This window comes from Sceloporus undulatus, chromosome 5, assembly GCF_019175285.1.
Source record: "Sceloporus undulatus isolate JIND9_A2432 ecotype Alabama chromosome 5, SceUnd_v1.1, whole genome shotgun sequence".
NCBI lineage: Eukaryota > Metazoa > Chordata > Lepidosauria > Squamata > Phrynosomatidae > Sceloporus > Sceloporus undulatus.
Genome location: NC_056526.1, coordinates 51,370,598 through 51,392,624, shown reverse-complemented (window position 1 = coordinate 51,392,624; position 22,027 = coordinate 51,370,598). Strand labels below are relative to the sequence as shown.

The following is a 22,027-nucleotide window of genomic DNA, read 5'->3' as shown; positions in this document are numbered from 1 at the left end:
TATTATTATCATCTTGCCTTTTCACTAAAATTAGGACTCAAGGCAACCTATTATTTAAAACATGTATAGTGTCTAGTCTTCATTATCTATTTTAAATCTTCCAGAGGTGCCCCCTCCAAAGCTACAGTATGCTTTTTTATGTCCTGTCAACTGTCTTTTGTTTTGTGATCTTATTGTGTTCTTCCTCCTTTGTCCTTCACATTTATCTTATATAAAAGTACTACCAGTAAGACAGGTTGTTGCAATGGAGTGTAGCATTTTATCTTTAGGATCCTTTGCAGAAGGTCCCACCTGACATGATTCAGCAACATGGAATAGAGACCCATGTTTAGAATGCACGCATCCTTAAAATAAAGCAGAGGATAAACATTTTTTTTTCATTGTCTGACTCACACTATTCCTTTTACACTTATATAACCAAGAATTATAGAATAGGAAAGAAAGCTAATAAGAAAGAGAAGGTATTGTCTCATAAACAGGAGTTTCTCAGGATCATGTAAAACTTCTGCTTTTCTATTTATCATATTTAATACCTTGAATGTATTTGTTACTGTTAAGGTGTCTGTAATGGTGATCCAGTTGATGACTGGAAAATGCAGAACAGAACAGTGATCACAAATATGGAAGAAATTGAGGCTTTCATTAAGAGTTGGGAAATTGAGAAGTCCATTGATGTGACCACAAGGAAACTTGTAAGAAATTGTACAGAAGATAATTGTACATATTGTATGGAGCTCTTAAACAGATGGGTTTTTGTCCCCTGTCACAAGAAAGTAAGTACAAAAGAGTAAACAGTCTTCTGTGTAGAAGGTCAATGGTTATAATTTATGGTACAGTAATACTAGATAAAATACATAAATAATATTTGTATAGATGCAACAGAGTTATAATGATGTATTGGTTTCATCACTTAAGAAAATTCTAAAATGTGGTGATTAGGTAGGTAATCTTTAGAGCGGCATCTTCTTATGAACTTAATAAAAGCAAGGCAAATATATCCTTATAAATGAAAACAACAAACAAACAAAACAATTTATTGTGGGAAAGGGGGGGCTATGCTTTTAATATTATAAAGAAATTAAAACTTATTTTTTTGAAGGCATACCTTTATGCAGTGGAGGGTTTTGTCAGTAAAACAGAGTAATACTGTCTGAAGACTAGACATCATGAAGGGTCCAATGCAGAATGCTCCAAGTGGAGACACCAAACTAAGATTCATCAGTCTTTTTCAGGGATTAATGACCATACATTCGTCAGGCAGCTGACTGTCTCTGGATGTCACTGGATGACCAATATAGAAATCAAAAGGAAAACATACTTGGAAGCAGAAGATGGAGAAGCTCCATTATGTTTGCAAAAAGAGGACCAGCAGCAGATTGTGGCACAGACCACAAACTACTAATATCAAAAAATTAGAGTAAAAGTGAATTATTCATCTTCTCAGTCATTCTTCATGGCTTCTGTGACTCACATATGGGATTCTCTGCACCTGTTCAGACCATCTTTGGAAACTTCTAGAGCTAGATCTCTTCAGCTGAAGGCTACCTTCCCCCACACTGCACATCCTCAGTATAGTAAAACCACCTCTTGTCTTTTTCATCCACCATGGCAACCACATCATAGGAAACTTTGCTGCATTACCTAGTCTTCTTTGGCATCTTTTCTCATCCCCCCTCTCCTCCTGTTTATGGCAACTATAGCATTGTTCAAGAGATGCGTTTTCTGTGGTAAGAAAATTCCATAGACATGGCCATCTAAGTACTTCCTTTGATTAGATGAGGCTCACATTATGGATAGGTGCTCCCACTGTAGAGCCTTTTCCCACCAGGCCTGTTGGAAAAGGGCTTTGCATCTCAAAGCCCCTCTTTGGGAGTTGTCTATCAATACTGCAGACCTCACCACCCAGGACAGACCTCTATTCATGGCCTCCATGGGTCTCACTTTGTGCTCTTCAATATCATCAGCGCCATCTTCCGATGTACCATTGGATCCTGCTGGTATCAATAAGACTCCCTCCTTTCATCAGGGAGCTTTGGTACCATCAACTTCAGATTTGACTAGCTCCTGTATGAGGCCTTCGGCATCATGTAAATCCAAGCAGACTCCACCTGAAGTTTCTAATAAAAGGAAGAAATCTTCAGATGATCCTTCATCTCATAAGAAGTCTAAATCTGATGATCTTTCTTCTGAGGATCCTTCATCTCATTAAAGGAAATCCAAGCCAACTGAATTACCTTCTGCTTGTCTGAAGAGGTCTGATGCACTAATGGCATTCGGTACCATTGACTTGACAGTCCTATCTGTTCTAGTGCTTCTGGTTATAGTAAGTCTTGACCATGTGTGCACGGCTTTCTCAATGCTTGGGTTTCCTGATCTTATTCTGGAATGTTTATGAGAGGAGCTTCTTTTCCCAGATTTGAACCCAACAGATTTTTCAGTGTCTTGGTTCACACTCTGAGGATGAGGTACTCATTTAGTCCACACCACTCCAAGGCACTTTTCCATCACTTCATGCAGATCCAGGTCTCCATCATCTCTCTCTTCACAGATTGCAAGAGTGCTATCATCTCCGTATCATCTTCATCCTGCTCAACCTCCACCAGGAGTCACATTCTTGGGTTCCTGTCCTCCTTAGCATTGCAGGCCTCTCTGTCTCTTCAATACTGTCTATATGGTGGCTCCCTTGGCTTTCATTCAACCCCAGGATTTTTCTTCTTGGTTTGTTTTCCTTTTTTGTTAAACTTTTCTGAAAAGATTTTGTGAACATCTTTTCTTCTTGAACTCCCAACACTCTGGCTTGTGATCTTCACTTGGTTCTCTGCAAACTGATGAGATGGCCTTTCAAACCCCTGGCCTCATGTGACTTACACCCCCTCATGTAGAAGACTGTGCTCCTTTTGTCCATCACCTCTGCCAGGATGGCCACTTGTTCTTCCAGATCCACAAATACAAGGTGGTTCTATTTCTGGATGTCACTTTTCTCCTGAAAGTGGTTTTGTTTTCATTTGTCTCAGCAATTCTTGTCCTTGATTTTCTTCTCAAAGCAATCAACTGATGACAAGGGGGCTTGGCACATGCTAGATATCAGATGTGCCCTTGCTGTCTATGTTGCTTGGACAAAGCATTTCAGGAGATCTCCTAGACTTTTTGTCAGCTATGAGACTCATAAGCTTCCTCACAGCACATTACCATTGAGCATGTGCCGTTTGGAGGGAGGCTTGGCCTTTAGCCTGTGAGATCTAGTTTTAGAGGTTTTAGAGACAATATAAAGAATAGCTGTGCATTACTAAACCTTATTGATCAGGGATCAAGAATGTTCATATGATCTTTCATAGGTTCACCATGAGTTATAGCTGATTTGATTGGAACATAACAAATTTTTAAGGTAGATGGTGAATTTCAGCTATTGACTTTCCTGAAAAATCACAATAATAAAGAAATAAATAATAATAAGTTAAGTACTGAGCCTCTTTACACTAAAAATGAAGAACTTGGTAGGGAAGCTTTGAAATTTTACTGTTTTGGAATATCACTCTCAGCATTCCTTAGCTGGCATGGCCAATGACCCTGTTGGTATGGGATTCTGGTAACTGTAATCTGTTTGCCTCTTTATCTTTGCTTATTTTTTGTTTTAATCTATTCAAGTGTAGATAGAGAAAAGCATATATTGTGAAGTCATGGCTTTCATGGCCAGCATCCATAGTTGATTGTGGGTTTTTCAGGCTATGAGGCCATGTTCTAGAAGATTCCAGCTATGGCAGGAATCTTCAGGAAGGTGTCAGACACAGCTGTTGGTGAAACATCAGGAATAAACTCTTCCAGAACATGGCCTCATAACCCACCCACCCCCCAACCTCCAAATCATATATTGTTATTTGATATCCATCTGGGTTCTAATTTCAATCTAGGTTTCACCACAAGACTTCTGTGAGAAAATGTGGATCAATAATACTTACTTTTGGAATTATGAATGTGATGCACTTTCCGCATATGTGGCATTGTGTAACAAACATAATATCTGCATTAAATGGAGGACACCAGATTACTGTTGTAAGTATGGTACTGTCTTCCCTGGGCAGAAATTTTCTTACTCTAAAATATATATGATTAAAGCCTATGATGCAGTACATGAAAAGGGTAGGAAAAGGCAGACCCACATTAAAATCCTTGTTTTTCTGAAGTTTAAAAATGCCTTGTTTTTCTGGCATTCTAGTTACTATGAATGATGGCTTTTTACTAAATTCTAACTTAAACATGGCCTTAGTAATTTGCATTGTTTGTGTGCATGACTCATTAACAACATTTCAGTGCTCTTCTATATTCCTAGTTGTCAGAACAGATTTGATTGCAAACTAAAATTCTTTTCATTAATAGGATAGGCAATGCTCACCACTGGTATTGTACACTTGTATGCTCACTATGGTTTTTCAACTAAATAAGGTTGGATTAACTTATTTTTAAAAAAACACTGCTGGTTTAGGGAAAAAGTTCAGAGCTAAGGCTTATTTTGTGTTATCTGATGCTTCACAAAACCAGAACATTGGAACTCATGGCAGCTCCTGAGAGATAAAAATGGTTATGCTTAATTCCTTCAAGAGACCAAAGGGAAAATGCTCTTGTATTCCAACATGCTTAGAGTTGATCTCTGTGGCATGAATGGGAGTTGGCTGCGATGTGTCTCAGGCCACCCAAGATTAGAGTAATGGGTTTGAGCCCCCTGCAAATGACTGGGCAAAATTGGAAAACCAAAATTTCAGTGTAGCTGAGCCTCCTCAGGCCTTATCAGTCAGAAGTGTACTGAATGATCAAACACTAAGAAATACTAAGATCACTAATATTGTTGAGTTCTCCAAGGACTATTAAAGGCTGTCTGGCATCTCTCCTGGGATTACTTGGGAGTAAGCTACATTGAACAAACTGAGATATTTCTGCCTGCACATTGTGTTTGTAAGAGTATTCACATTTCAGAATGTTTCAGTGACAATAGATGGGGAATGTAATTTGCTCTTCCCCCGCAAGTACCTGCAGGTAGGCCAAATTAATAACAATCTGCCTGTCAATGTTGAGGCCCTCCACCTTAAAAACAATTCTGGAATCTCTGTGGTAACATATAGCTTGTTCCTGATAGGTCATATTCCACAATGTAGGTTTGCTTGAATAAAATACTGTATATCGGTAGTTTTCAAAATGTGACAAATACTAAAAAGAAGGAGTAAAAATAGGTAAATGTGCCACTTCTTGGCATTATTTAATGCTGTAACTTGCTTTTGTTGTTGTGTGCCTTCAAGCTGTTTCTGGTTTAAGGCAACTCTAACCTTATCATGGGATTTTCTGGGGCTGAGAGTGTGCGATTCACACAAGGTCACACAGTGGGTTTCTGTGGTTGAGTGGGGAATTGAACTTTGGTCTTCAAGGGTCATAGTCCCTTGACTAGCTCAAACCATAACACCATGCAGGCTCAACTTGTTGTACATCTTGCAATTTTTATAGCACTGATTTGAAACTTGGCATACCTCAGTGACTTGGCCATGAACGCCAAGTTTCAAGATATTAAGACAATAGTGGTACTTTTTATATGCAGTAAAATTTTGTGGTGTCAAATGGCAAAACCCTGTCTTTGCCATAAATCATCATAATCATTCTTCTGAACCAGATATAACTAACAAGTTTATTAAAAAAGTACAGTCCTTTCCACATACTTTGCAAATTGTATCTACTGTGCAATAGAAAGTGGAACACAGCCACCAGCATTGCCCATTTCCGGGTTAATCCAGGAAATTTAATTAATTTCTTTCTGGGGATTTTGACTGAATATTCCAGTAAATATTGAGGAATTCCAGGGATTTTGGTAAAACATTCTGGGGAATATCTTTGAGGCTTGTTGGCAACACTGACAGCCACCTAGGCAATTTCCCTTAATGTTGGTGATCTGTTCCTTATACCATAAACGCTGCCAAGCCTTGATATTAACACTCATGGAGAACTGTAGAATATAAAGTGATCTGTGACTTCCTGCTGTTGCTATTACTGCTCTCTCCCTCTGTATGTGTGACACATAGCACTCAGTTGTCCAGATGGAAAAGAATACCAGCCTTGCGTGCAACCCTGTGCTGCCAAAACATGTCTAAATAAATGGTTCTATGAAGAATCACCATGCTCCTACTTAAGAGAAGACTGTGTTTGCAAAAATGGGACCATTCTTCATAGAACAGACTCTGACCTTTGCATTCCAGAAGAAAAATGTGGTGAGTAAACCTATAGCTATGTAAACAATTTTCTCCCCTATTAGGCACAAGCATGCTTATTTTCTAGTGGAGCAGAAGCATGGTTTCTGTCTCTGCCTTCTTTTCCATCAAATAGTGTGAAATTAATCAACAGGTCATTGTACCTCCAGTTTTTGTATTTACCAATGGGTAAAACTTCAACTCTGAGTTTTATAATTACAGAATGCTAATTTACTCCACATAAGTGTCAATAATATTGAAGATCATCTATTTCAAGGTTTCAGTGTTGTTCTCACAAGAATCTTTGACTCTGAAATAGTCGGTTCATCACTAATATGAACCAAGGTGAAACATTATTAATACATTAAAAGAAGACAAAATCATAGACACCAAAGTATTATTATTCATTCAGTTTTTTTGTTTGTTTGGGATGAGATCTTGTCAGTACAGGTTCCTCACATTCTCATAGTTCCTTTCTCACTGTCTGCTGTATTGAAAGAGGTTGAGTATTTTTATTTAAAGGTGAACTCTGTAAAGGAGATTTATAAAGCTGCCTATCATAGTGGCATACCTTAGAATTATGTGGTTCTTGATAGTTTACAACTTGCACCAACCCTTATGCTTGGCTATGCTGGCCATGCTTATTTGGAGATGGAGTAAATCCAGTATGTTGCTTCATAATTTTCACAGTGATTCCTAAAATACTATATACCGATTCCTTTAATTATTTTGCAGATTAAATGGATGATCTGCACAAGTGATATAATAAATCAGCTTTTAGACAGGAAAATACGTTGGTACATTTTGAACATAGATTTTATACTTTTTAAAAGAAGAATCCCTAGTATGGAAAAAATGCAAAAGCCCTTGACTGGAAACTTCATATAGATGTTTTCTGACATTTTCTGGCAGATATGCTTCACATGAAAATATATCTTTATATCATTTTTTTCTTGTGGGTATTTAAAAGATGTCATATTTTGCATCTATAGCCTGTACTGATAATGAAGGGCACCCTCACTCTGTTGGAGAGGAATGGAATGGCTCCAATAAGGGATGCTGCATGTATAAATGTTTGGAGAATGGAAGCATTATTTCTATAGAGCCTGAATGCAAAAAAGAGCCAACCCCAATATGTGAGCGTGAGGGTGAAGTGATTATTAATATAATCGAAGAACGAGCTTGCTGTCCAAAGAAAATATGTGGTAGGTAATATTTATGAGCTGGTATAAGATTCTGTGCAGGATGCAATGAAAGCTAAACTATTTGACACATTGCTTATATTCAGGGGAAAGTAATTTCTCATGGGTAGTGTCAGCACTAAGAGTTTGGAGAGAAAAAACACACACCCTTTTGATGAGCTATGGAAAGACTCCCCACTGAGCTGTAAGAAAAATATCCAGTTCATCAATGAAGTGAACAATGACTATAGAGAGAAGTGTGGAATCAAACACAAGTCTGGTCACATTTCCACACAGAGGTGGTAGATAGAACTAGATCTAAAAAAGCAACACAAAATTAAGGACATAAATAGGACAATCAAGGATTCTTCTTACCAAATTCTCTTTGTTGTGGTTGTGTGCCTTTAAGTCATTTCTGACTTATGATGGCTCTAAGGTGGAGTTTTCTTGACAAGATTTGTTTTTTTTTTAAAATATATTTTTAATTAAGTTTAAAATTACAACATATACATAAAAACTGTTAGAAAATGAATAAGAAATGAGGGAAAGGATGAAAAGAAAGAAAAAAAGGACAGACAAGAAGGAAGGACAGGGAGAAGGGAAAAAGGTAAAAAAGAGAAAGAAATAAAGCACAAATTGTGCATTTCTATTTGGTATACATCATTTTACATAATAACATTTTCTTAGAGATGCTTCATATTTTGTTTCCTTATACAAACACTTAATCTATATCCTCAACATATCTTATTCCTAATAGCCGAAAGACAAGATTTGTTCAGAGGCAGTTTGTCTATTTCAAGAGTATGACTTGCCCAGCGGATTTCCATGGCTGAGTGGGGATTCTAGGGATGCTTAAACATGGCATCTGGAGAAGTTCCCAGGAATTACAAATCAACCTCTTGGAAGTTAAATGTGTGCTAGGAGAACTAATGTGTTGAAATGGGATTTAGGAGATGGAGGTTCAGGTTCTCCCTGTGCCATGAAACTTAGTCAGTGATGCTACACAAAACACTTTCTCTTAGCCTGATCTACTTCAAAATTGTGTTATGAGGAGAAAATGAGGATGAAATCAGGCATACATACATACATACATACAATGTCTTGGGAACATGAATGAATAAATGAAAAAAGGAAGGAAGGAAAGACAATGATCACAAAGCATGCGAGAAGCACCCAAGTGCTCTTAACTGCTGATCTTCTAGTTGTGTGCTGAGTTCTCAGCAATGGAGAAACTTTTCATCATATTCATGATTATCCATCTTCAGGCTTTTCTGTTTCTGCTGCAATGTGATCTATAATATTTACTACAAGCATCTTATTTCTTTATGACATTGGCAGGCAGGTTTGAAATGATGTCACCATAATTTGTTCACACCCCACATTAATTTTGTATAAGAAGAATTTCCTCAATATGTAAAACAATTGAACACATTCAGTTAAATAATAAATCTAGATCTTTATTTAATATAAATCTTTGTTAACATGGAAAACCAAAAATTCATTTTAATTTGAAACACCTTCATTTGCAGGTGGATGTTGGGTAGTACTATACTTAAAGATCAAGTCTTTATTTTTATTTTAGAGTGCAACATGACTTTGTGTGATTCTATCATACCAAAGTGTAAAAATATGGAAAAATTGGTTGTGGGATATAGTCCATATTCCTGTTGTCCTCAATACCGATGTGGTAAGTGATAAACTGAAAGTATTATTTTGATAAAAGATGGTTTATCTATATATGTACAGTGGTTTTGAGCATAATTAATTGTATTTACAAGAGATATATTTTAAATTCAGAATGTGATGCATCAGCATGCCCAAATGCTTCTCGACCAGAATGCAGAGAAGACCAATTTATTGTTGAAGCAAAGCAAGAGGATCCTTGCTGTTTCTCCTATTTGTGTGGTAAGGAGCCTTTCCTGTCTTGACAGTTCAAGCAAGGAATTGGAGAATATCCATGAATAAGAACAAATGTAGACTTTACTTTTTTGAAGCAGAATACAATAGGGTTTGGTTTAAGGTGGTGCAATGTAAGTGCTGTGAACTTTGAATAATGTTTGTCACTAACATTTGATTGAGGACTTTCTCACATGATTCCCATTCTTGCCACAATCATGTTAATGAAGTATACCAGATTGGGAGCACTCTGTACTGCATGTCCCTTCCTTAGTGTGTAACTGGGCTGTTTCTGGCCCTATGCAATCTCTTTCACCTTTGTCCTTATCCCCACCTCCTTGTCCTAGGCTCTACCCCACATGCCTTTTGTGTTTGTGTGTGTGTTTGGTTTTTTAAAACACAATTCCAGAGTTGTGCTAATGCAGTTTAACAAAAAAGTAAAACAAACAAACAAACAAATAAAAAGGCTGTTTTAGAATAGTGAAGGAGATGAGAGAAGGAGACACTGACACTACATGACCATGTAGTCCCAGAACCACCACAGGAGAATTTAGCACACCTGAGGTCAAGCACTATACTAGTGCAATTGGGAGCACTATACTAGTGCAATTGATGGTTTTTCCCCATCAGTGGCAAGGTGCAGGCTAACCACAGTTGGAAGACAAGGCAATGGTGAGAGGGAGATGGTGTCATGCAACAGGTATTGGCAAAGGTGCTATCATCAAAGGTTATCAAAGGTACTATGGTTTTAAAACCATGGGTGATAAAATCCTTTGCCCATGGTAGCAATTCTTTCATTTAGCACATCAGAAGAGAAGCAGGATTGTTTCATCATATCTGCTTAGAGGCCATCAACCTATAGATTTCCCAGCTGCTGTCACTCAGCCAGCAGCCATTCCCTCTGGCTGAATAGCAGAGGGAGCAAAGAGAAACAACTATTCCATCACCACCACCATTAAGCTAGGTGCCAGTTAAGGGGGAGCCAGATGTTTTTGGTTTGATCTGCATCCTGAGTCACAGTTTTGAGGTAACAGTGAAGGGGAGCCCGAGGAAGCTGGTCTTCTCAACTGAGTTGATGGAATCGTCATTTCTCTTTACTCCCTCTACTCTTCAACCAGAGGAATGGCTACTGGCTGAGTGACAACAGCAGAGAAATCCACAGACTGCTGGTCTTTAGGCAGATATGATGGAATACTCCTGCTTCTCTTCTGCTCTGCAAAATGACAGGATGACTACCATGTAGAGAGAGCTCAGGGAGAGGCTGGTACAGATTAAGATGTTTGCTGTGTTTGTTAATTTAAAATCATTCAGTGACTACTGCAGTTGTCAGTAAGCAGTATCAAAAGAGATCTAGTTAATTTTATTTTCTTTTGGTCAAAAATGCACATTAGGAAGACAGGGGAAAAACTATGGATGGACAGATTTGAAAGAAACTGTTAACTGAAAAATAACCTTTGGAATAGGGCAAAGTAGCAAAGATAATTTCAAGAAATGAATAAAATCATTCAGTTAAAAAAATGAAGCCAATATTTTTAATTGTTCGTGATGGTTTGATCATATAACTAAAATATTATAGAGCTGTCAACTATTTTGAAATCGACATTTGAATTATATTCTTTTGCAGTTTGTGAATCCTGCATTGAACCTATCCCACTATGTAATGAAGGGGAAATTCTCACTGTACACCGTAACACTACACACTATTGTTGCCCTCATTATCACTGTGGTATGTTGTTTTGTTAATATATCTTAGGTTGAATGAAGCTGACTGTTGTGCTTTTTGGGGGGATGGAGAAGGTATTATTCAGCAAATGATCCCAGCTGCCATATAATGCAATTATATGAAATCTGGTTGTATAAATATCAGTCAGAATATAGAAAGAATGACATTTAGGGAAGAATCAGGGAGGTGGAAAGATAAGACATCTTAAGCATAATATATGATTTGACAGTCTAAGCATTCAGGGACTGTGCTCACTTCATACCATACCTCTTCCACTGGTCAGCAAGATCTAAAAGGGTGAATGTAACCACACAATTGCTCCTGATTCAGAAATGTAAATGTGATAACAGTCCACTCTGCAGTCAGGAAACCGAGAGTGTATGAGCACTACAGTATACAGTTACAGCAGCTGGTTGTCAGTTTAAGTACCATAGGTGCATCCTATAGGATCTTGGGATTTGTAATTTGAGGAGGGACTTATAATTTGCTGCTAGAGTACTCAAGTGCTGTAGTTCAAGAGAGTGAGTGCACCAGCACTTTCTAGCAGACAATTCTAAGTTACTGACCCTAGGATTCTTAGAAGGAAGCTATGCCTGTTAAAATACAGGCAATGGATATAACATTGTAGTGTTTATATTCTCTACATTTCCTGACTACAGTGACTTATGCATGGCTACTTATGGAACTAGAAAGTTAAGCAAAGATTTGAACTTTGTTTGCAATATCCAAAAACAGTATTATAGCCATTCTACACATATGAGACAGTACAAAACTCATATAATCTGTAATCAAGTCTAAACAACAATAACAACAACAACAAACCCTCCACTCCATAACATTTTGAGTTTTTATATCTGAATTATTATTATTATTATTATTATTATTATTATTATTATTATTATTATTGTTGTTTATTTTTATAGTGATATACCTGAAGCAACTGCATCTCATGTTGCATTTTTTGAATCTGTGTGTAAAGGTATTTCAACAGTAATTTGTGTTAAGGCTAGGAAGAAGTGTTTTTCATACAGAAAAAAATCCCAAAATGCCAAAAGGGATGTCAGGTCACTTATGTATGATTAAAGTAGCTGCTTTTGTTCTTGAGCCAATAATTTAAGCTGGCAACTAAAAATAATAAAGACATAACGCAAAGGTCTTGGATATTGGACTAATTGCCTTGTGGAATTGGAATAATCCTTAATCACTTCATTTCTCTTCCTGTAGTCTGTGATGAGACTCTCTGTCGCTCACCTCTTCTGAATTGTTCTGTTGATATGAAGCTGGTGAAGAAAAGAGTACCTGGACAGTGTTGTCCTGACTGGATCTGTGGTACCTGCCATTTTTTGACTCCTAATTATTGAATTAACAACCTAGAAACTGTTTTTCATCTTATATAGTTATATTGATCTTTCCACTGTTTTCCCCCACCTATCATCCTTTCTTTCTGCAGAATGTAACTGTGAAAATTTAACTGTACCAGCATGTAAAGTGGTAAGAAATATTTGGTTTGATTATTACCAAATTATACCTTAAAAGTTTTAAAGTTGTCCCTATTTGATGTTAGATATATAATTGTGTTGGCAGATTAGGTAGGATGTGTGACTGTGCACTCCTCAAATCCTGGACAGGATACATATACAATGTGCACACAACTAATATCTATTAAAAGCAAAATTGTATGTATGAGGGAAGTGCTCTGTTGTTAAACTGTATTTGTATTATTTGCTATTGTTGTAGTTTGTTTATCTTGGGCAGAATTCATCAGGGAAAATCTGCTGATGAAACCACTTCCATCAACAGAATGGGGTGGCGAGGGATATTTTCCCTCTCTGATGCTGCTCCTTCAGAAACTTGAGAGGGCTAGCAAGTCCTCAGGAGTTGCTTTCAGTGCATTGTTGGGGCCATGAAAAAGGGACTGGGAAGAAATATTGTCACATTTGTACCGGCATATGCTTTTGGCCATTGGGGTTAAGCATTTTTATTTTGGATGAAATTATATTTTTCTGTTTGTGTGGGACTGGACATATATAATGCTAATATATATATATTAATATTGCAGGGAGAAGTTCAGAGAATAGATTCTAGTGTTTCTACCATGTGTGGATGTCCTCAGTACATTTGTGGTATACATGTTACTTTCAATACTATTCATATTTAGTTTTAATCAATATCTATTTCTACTTTAAAACCATGTCTTATATTCTTTATTACCTTACAAATCTGCATGTCAATGAGAAGACAAAGATCTAGAATAAAAATATTCCAAATGACCTGTATCATCTGTCCTTCAGCTGTGTTATGTTAGCCAAAGTTTTTAACAAATGTTATTCCATATGTGTGCGTGTATGTGCATGTGTGCACATTATAACATAGTGACATTTATGTATAACAGTAAACAAGTGTATTTTCATTTTGTGTGCAAGAGAGAAAGAAAGAGAATAATGTGTCTCTGTGTGAAGTAGAAGTGATATGAAAAGTACCTAAAAATGGCAGTGCTTTTTAAGTACAAAACATTTCTACAGGTATTAATGTATAACATTTTTAACACAACTCTGTTTTTTTTTTCCCATTAGAAAAGGACAATGTCTGTGTATTCCAAGAAGTGACCATTTTGAGCCCTGGGCAAGCCATGATTCAATATTTGGATGGAGATCTCTGTTACACAGCAAAATGTTCACATGAGAGAGACCCCAACACAGGATTTTATGCTATGGATCTTATCGTAGTAAACTGTTCGAAAAAATGTGAAGCTGTAAGTTTTGCTAATGTGTAGGTGTGAAATTATTTTTGAGTAAACTGGGATTGTTCTTGAAATCCATTCAAAAATACTAGATACATATTTTAACTCAGGGATGGAGACTGTGGTGGCCTCCAGATGTTGCAGAAGTACAATTCCTGGTATTCCCCACCACTGGCTAGAATTTTGGGGAAATGCAGTCCAACAGCATCTGGAGAGCAATACAATTTCAAGCCTTATTTCACATTTTGCTTCAAGTCAAACACCGCCCCCCCCGCCCCAGTTTTGAATAGGGGTGGGCAACTGGGGCTGGAGTGAGGAAATAATTTTCACCTTCAAGGGCCTCCCCTGGACTGCAAAGGTTGTGAAAACAAATAACCAGAAATGGAAAGAAGTAGAAGTCTTCAGAGTGTGATTTTCAGGGGGTTAGCTGGACTTTAGGGATGTTTTGTAGTAAATTGCCGCTACTGGAGTAGCAGTTACTTGTTTATGCCACCTTTTAAAACAAATGGAGGGACCAAGGCAATTCTGGGATAAGTCTGTGGTCCATTTAAAAGGTTTTAGGGGCCACATACAGCTTGCAGGTGGCATGATACCAACTCTGGTTTGTAATCTAATACCCCAAATTGTGTTAATCTAGGATTTGTCTAATACAACAAACTGGTTAAATGCTTCTGAATCCCTAGCTACTGAATTCATGCATGCAGCCACGAGAGGATGCCCTACCGCAGCACATTCTTGTAACTTTAAACTGATTTCACGACGTTTTAAACAAATCCAATGAATAAATAATGAATGAGAAAATGCCTTATTATAGGTCCTGCCTGCATTTTCCAGAATATTCTGTGGGCAGCCTGGAGTATCCTGGTCCCAGAGCTGAACAAACTCACCATCCCCAGTTATCTCACTCTCTGTTCTGACACCAAGCAGCTTTTGCACATACTTACTGCTGAGCCTCCCAGTGTATCTGACACCATGGTGGATTACCTCACTCAGAGACCAGAAGGCACCTAGAAATGATCACACAGCTTGGCACTTTATTCTGACCTCAGAGCGAGTGACTGGCAGCAGTGGTGGATGCATGGGTTGATTCATTTGGACTCATTTTAAACAGCTGCCTGGCATCAGAATGGAGAACTTTGGATCTTCCAGGAAGATCCTAAGCAACTGCTGGAGTATTTTAATTTATTTTAAGGGGGGTTACACCCTAGTTCTGGTGCTGAATGGACCATACATCATCGTGTCTGTTTGCACCAGAACTGGGGTTTGGGTCATGTATTATCTGGTTTCCCCAGAGAGAGGACAGGGAGAAGTAATTTTATTTGGCCTGTAAAGATAGGGCCTTAATTGTTCCAGTGGCTAATGTCAGTAGGCTTCCTACAGCATATTACCTTATGTATCACAGCTGTGGTGTTGAAACAATTGTCAGATAATGTCCATGGAAAAAAACTTAACTATTAAATGTAGATAAAAATCACTTGACTATGATTAGCTATATGTATTTAAAAATAATGTCAGTGTGGACTTTTTTTTTTTAAACCCTTTTCTCTGTTTTCAACAGCACCAAGTATATGTTCCCTCACTAAGTCAGCATTCTTGTTGTGGTTCTTGCATAAATACGTCATGTCCTTTCGATACTGGCAATGGAACCCTAGTTATTCACGAAGTAAGTTCATTTTTAAAAATCTGTAAAAAGTAATGTATAAGGATACTTATTAGGTAATTCTTACTTTAGAAAATCTTTAAATCTCTTAAATTGTTTCTTATGCTTTGATTGAGATTTCCTGCATAGCAGGGGGTTGGACTGGATGGTGCGGTGCTTATGGTCTCTTCCAACTCTATGATTCTATGATTCTATTTCTAAGCCTAATTCAAACTATCTTGGGTTCTAAGTCACTTTATATAGCCAGTATACTTGTATTAAAAGGGTAGTTGTCACAGTCATAGCTGCTACCTGCATGTGCTTTTGGTTGATAGACATAATCCCAAAGAGAACAAAATACAGGAAAAAACACTACTTAGACAAGAATCTAACTCTTCAGGGGCTAGCTTCAGGATAAGAATATTAAATTGTTTATTCTTTTAATAAAATTGAGCCTGAAATTGGGCATATTCATATGAAACAACAAATGTGAAGAAATGTTGCTTATTGTATATGGGCTGCATACTTGTTCAATACTGCTTGACTCTTCCTGATAATGTAATTGGCTAAACAAACCAGGGTTTGTTTTTTTAATTTTGTATCCTATTTTATAGGGGAGCAATAACACAGGGTCCTTCGTTTGGATGACATGCTAAATCAGCATTCTCTAACATCTGTTGCCTTCCAGATGTTTTAAGCTATAACAGTGGGAATCTCTGATTTCGGGCAGTTTTCCAGAACTGGGGAAGTCTGTGTTAGAAACCATTCTTACTTTCCATAACTAATCATACTAACAGGAAGAGAAAAGAAGGTGCAAATGAGCTATGTGCACCTGCAGGCAGATAGTTCATGAAAAGCCAAGAGTCACCAAAATCCTGATTTACAACCCATGATTTACAATTTACAATCCATGCCAACATGGCCATTGCATGCAAATACATGAAACAAAACCCTGATATAGGTTTTTATATCGGGAAAAACAACACAAGGAGAGAGTAGATTTTAGTGAGAAATAGTAGGGTGGCTCTCTGCTTTTTCACTGGCTTCAAGATGCTCCCCATCATGTATGTCTTTTTTTTTAAAGAGAAGTCTGGGCAAATCAAAGTGGACAATCATACAAAAAGGGATTGTAAGGAAGTGTATCTGCTATAGCATAGTTGCTGCAGCGGAAATGGTTAAAATGGTGCTCTCAGAAAATATTGACAGTGGTCAGCAGAATTCAACAGCTGTTAAAATTTTTGGATAGCCATAGTAAACATTTCTGTCATCTTTTAACCAGTTATTCTGTAAGAATAACCTTTTGTCTTTTACTTTTCAGGAAGGAAGCACATGGGTGTCAAACTGTATTAAATATGAATGTACAAAGACAGCTATAGGTGCAATAGTACTTGGATCGAACATCATTTGCCCACCTTTTAATGAGACTGAGTGTACAAAGGTTTGTACTCTTGATGTAGCATATAGAAAAGAATAAAAATGATATGAAAGAATATTTTGTTTGCAATTTTGATCTTCTTTGTGCAATACATTATTTTCATAGGGTGAAATATAATGTTACTCTCAACTAGAGTAGACCCACTGAAATCAATGGGACTTGCATAAGTGGTGACTAACAATCTTATTTATTAATAATATTGCTGAAGATTTGTTTAAATTGTGTTATTACTAATACACTGATAGCTAACACCAAACTTTTTCTGAGTAGGGTTGTAGTCCTAAGCATATATATATGGAAGTAAATGTCTTTATCCTGAGCCCACATAGTTTATTGTTGCGTAGAAGGGATCCTTGATCATATAGGCTATTCCACTATAGGCCATTCCACTAAATTTTCGGAGAAGAGAAACCCATGTGCACAAATAAATTACTTGTGGGTCTGCTCCTGTGGTTGGGATTAATGGATGTCAGACCATATTACTGGATAAGAGTAAGTGTTATTATGATTGCATGTAAACTGTAAAGATCTAATCATTGGTAGACTTACAGTTACTGAGAAATAAATTGTATTGATTTACTTCTTTGAGATTTGCCTAGGGTTGCCTAGACATTGAGAAACTGGAGCGTGTCCAAAGGAGAGTAACTAAAATGGTGAAAGGTCTGGAAACCATGCCCTACGAGGAACGACTTAGGCAGCTGGGGATGTTTAGCCTGAAGAAGAGAAGGTTAAGAGGTGATATGATAGCCCTGTTTAAATATTTGAAGGGATGTCATATTGAGGAGGGAGCAAGCTTGTTTTCTGCTGCTCCAGAGACTAGGACCCGGAGCAATGGATGCAAACTACAGGAAAAGAGATTCCACCTCAACATTAGGAGGAACTTCCTGACAGTAATGGCTGTTCAACAGTGGAACAAACTCCCCCGGAGTGTAGTGGAGTCTCCTTCCTTGGAGGTCTTCAAGCAGAGGCTGGATGGCCATCTGTCGGGGATGCTTTGATTGTGATTTCCTGCATGGCAGGGGGTTGGACTGGATGGCCCTTGTGGTCTCTTCCAACTCTACAATTCTATGATTCTATGATTCTAGGGTATATGCCAGTGATGGCGAACCTATGGCACACGTGCCAGAGGTGGCACTCAGAGCCCTCTCTGTGGGCACATGTGCCATCACCGCAGCATAGAGTTTGCCAGAGTTTGTTACTAGACAGCCAGAGGGACATGGCACTTTGAAATAAATAAGTGGGTTTTGGGTTGCAGTTTGGGTACTTGGCTGCTAAAAGGTTCACCATCACTGGTATATGTTCTTACAGCAGTAGCATCACTGGGGGTTTGTGTGAGGGATGTGGACTACACTGGGTGACACCCTGGAAGGGGGTCATACCCGGTCAGCTCCCCTGCACCATCCCATACACTCCATCTGCCCTGCGTGCCGCTCCATCCCCTGCAAGTGCATGGCATTCCATTCCTCCCAAGCATGCCACTCCATTCTTTCCTTGCACACACTGCTCTGTTCCCCTGTGCCATCCCATCCTTTTCCTCATCAGGAAAAAGATGGGTTGGCTTGGGGAGAGGGAGTGCATGCCATCCCTGGAAGTCTCACCCTTGAAAGTCCCATCCCCTGCACCGAGTGGCACTTGGTGTGGGAAAACCACTGCCTTACAATTGCATGATGATTACAGAATTCAGATTAGATGTACAAATCAAATAGCACACAAGGATTGAATGAATGAATACAGATCAGAGATATTAGTAGACCAACAAATATTATAAGCTGTGTACATAAAATTACATATGGTATATTATTAATTCTGCAAGTCTTAGGACCTTATTGCATGCCAAAATAAATAATGCTTTTAGTGCCCAGAGGAGATGATCCTGGCTGCATCCAGGCCATGCTCAGCCAGCCACTTTTCAAAAACAGGAGCTTCCTGTGTTTGCAAATTGGCCAGCTGAGCATGACTGGGAGCCTGGATGCCACTAGGATGCAATTGCCCAGTGGCATTGGCGGCATTTTTTACGCAATAATTCCTGATTGCATCCCATAAGTGACTGTAGCCCGGCAGGGATAAGTTGCTTTATTTTGCCATGCAATAAGGTCCTTATTCACAAAGGTGAATAGTAACTCCATGCCACATGCCAAATCACTTTTGAAAATTTGCCCTGGTTTATTCATTCAGTTGATGATAACAGCACGGTGCAGAAAGTCTGTCCCAATCTCCTTTCTGTCAGCTTTCAGTGAACTGGGACCAATGTATGAATGCCAGCCACAAAAATACTTTTTTTAAAAGAGCACACACATGAACCAAAAAGCCTGAATGACAAAAAATGAGACAAACTCGTGCATTCATAGGAGTTGGTACTAATGCAGCGTATTAGTTCAATCAGAAACCTGTACATTAAGTGGAGGAAAGGTTCACATCACTGTTGTGGGAGTGTATTTGTACCTTCAAGGTGCCTGTGAACTTATGTGGTCCCATTAATTTCATAGGATTTTTTAAGGCAAGGAATAGTCAGAAAGGGGTTTGTCATTCCTTCCTCTGAAATATGGTCCACAGCACTTGGTATTTGTTGGCCATCTTCCATCGAAGTACTAATCAGGGTGGACTCTGCTTAGCTTCCAAGATAAGACAGGATCTGGTGCCTTTAGGGAATTTAGGTGAGTGCTGCACTATTGGTGCATCACTTCCAGCTAACTATATGAATACGGCATTTGAGAAGGTTCAAAAGCAGTTTATTTTGTACATATTCAATTTTTCACACAGCATAATTCACACATAATTTGTTTTACATGAATTATGAGGCATAAGACAAATACTACAGCTTATAACACAACACCTAGAGTTTTCACTAATGTTTTCATGACAAGAAAAGAGTGCTGGCTTCTATATTACAATCATTGTATTGCTGAATTTTCTCATAATGTAAACTATTAAGATAAAATTTAAATAAGTAAATATTTGCACAGGTTTTGGATTTGACTGCTTCTTGCTTTTTGTATTTGTCATATAAATGTATCAAGATGTTTCTTTAGACACAAGTCTTTTTTGAAATATTCTTTTAAAATTTTTCTAGAATGGAGGCACTGTACAGACATATAATGATGGCTGCTGCAAGACCTGTAAGTGAAGAAAGCTGCATTGAGTGCTAGTTGTATGCTAGTCTTGCTTTTGATATGGATAACTTTGTGTTCTTAACTCTTCTAATGGACATATGGAAAGAAAAAAGCATGCTGCCCCCAAATCATGTTAAATATGTATAGTTTTTAACAAATATCATTGATAAGCCTTGCTTTGTATGGCTACTCACATGGTGATTTTGGATTTTTATTTAATCTTTCCTTCTGGAGTATAACTAAATCTCTCCAAATATAGTGTGTGTGTGTGTGTGTGTGTGTGTGTGTGTGCGCGCGTGCGGATATGCATGTGCCTTCAAGTTGCCTGTCAATTTATGGAGGTCCCATGAATTTCATAAGGTTTTCTTAGGCAAGGAATACACATATATGCAACTAAATGTACTTTTAAAATACCCCCCCCATTATATTTTTTATTACCAAGTACAAGATATGAACATCTGTTCAAAGGAACATTTTAAACCTTGACATTTGATTTGGGTAATGGAGTGAAATAAATTATTTTCATGGTGGTCATAGGTTTTTCTATCAATCAATCAATATTTATTGATTAGCCCGTAGGCCATCTCAAAGTACCACAGTACAAGATCACAAAGGAAGATAAAATTCTGTGTAAAACTCTGTGTAAGACTTTTTCTGTCATATAGTAAAGACTATAGAGCTTTAACTTTTAAATGTGATTTGAACATTAGAATTATCTTCCCACACTTGGACTTAATAGAAAAGGAAACACATATACTCCTGTACATTCTGTAGGAATAAATGTTTTTTCCCCTTCACTTCAGTTCAAGAATGAGAAGATAATTCAGTGAGCAAATAACTTCTAATGTTCATATATATAAAAAAGGTCAGTTGCATTTTGATAAATTTGTAAGTGTAAATGTGTCAGCACATACTCATTTACACATGATTATAAGCAGGGGCATCACTAGTGGTTACAGGGAATGTGGATGGCACTGGGTGACACCTGAGAGAAGGGTGAACATCCAGTGTGGTGGTTTCTCCTATCCATCCATCAACCAAAGCTGGAGGGATCAAGAAAGCACAAAAATGGGGTACTGGATATAGATGAAAGAGAAAACCAAAATAAAATAAAATAACCAGAAGAAAAAAAGAAACTTCACAGACTAGTAGCTCCTAGCATCTGTGGTGTGAGGAAGTCTTTATTAAATAAAGCTTATTTGTACCTTTATTTAAATTCATCCACACTGCAGGTCACTAAAGCTAATTGAAATATACCCAACCCAACAGGGCATATATACACCATCATATTTTTAAAAACATGTTGGTAACTACCAATCTGTACAGTTATATTTTTGTTTCTTTTCAATTTGGAAAGCCTATTGTGTGCGAGGAAAACAATTTTTACTTGTCTTAAGTGAAGTTTCTGCTCCTCTCTAGTATGTACACATGCCTGCATGTTCTATATTTTACATTCCAGTCTATTCCAGAGATTGAAATGTTGTGCAAGCTGAACTCTGCTCTCTAGATATGTCCTCTAAATCTATGCTAATAGGCAACACGTGTTTTAGATCAGTGTAGCTCATTCAACAAGTGTGCACAATATACGTATTTTTATATTGCTTAATGATGTTCCCCATATACAAAAATGTTCTTTGAAGGGGACAAATTCCCACCAGTTCATTAGACCAATAGCATCAGTTATTCAGTGCAATAATATAATCTTATATTGTGTTGTAAATAGTAACATTAAAGATAAATGTGGCACAACATGAGACTGGGGGTTGGTTCTTGTTAATAGAAGGGATGTAATCCAGCAAAGCTTCCTGCAGGTTTGAGAGGAGAGGGACTTTTGCCATTTCCTCCTTTTCCAGTGCTTTCTTCAATGCCTTTAGTGACCAGAGGAGATGAGCTTCTGGAAAAAAACCTTTGTAGGATGCTTCAAAGGAAAAACAGAAAAATAAAATACAATAAAAATAGCCTTTCTCCTCCTGTTTCCAATAGGAGTGTCCTCTGGATTTCCACTCAAAGGAATCTGTCTGTCTGTCTATCTATCTATCTATCTATCTATCTATCTATCTATCTATCTATCTATCTATC

The 22,027-nt window shown here is 37.7% G+C and overlaps 1 protein-coding gene across 1 annotated transcript in view; it reads left to right on the top strand.

The window, feature by feature from the left end:
• The window catches only part of OTOGL (otogelin like), a 106,395-nt gene that overhangs the window by 76,663 nt on the left and 7,705 nt on the right, over nt 1-22,027 (top strand). Inside the window, 14 exon segments of the mRNA XM_042467983.1 lie at nt 559-773; nt 3,909-4,050; nt 6,060-6,245; nt 7,217-7,429; nt 8,988-9,092; nt 9,203-9,310; nt 10,926-11,027; nt 12,249-12,353; nt 12,475-12,515; nt 13,084-13,147; nt 13,598-13,776; nt 15,323-15,427; nt 16,722-16,841; nt 19,909-19,954. Of these exon segments, the coding sequence (XP_042323917.1) occupies nt 559-773; nt 3,909-4,050; nt 6,060-6,245; nt 7,217-7,429; nt 8,988-9,092; nt 9,203-9,310; nt 10,926-11,027; nt 12,249-12,353; nt 12,475-12,515; nt 13,084-13,147; nt 13,598-13,776; nt 15,323-15,427; nt 16,722-16,841; nt 19,909-19,954 (1,731 nt within the window).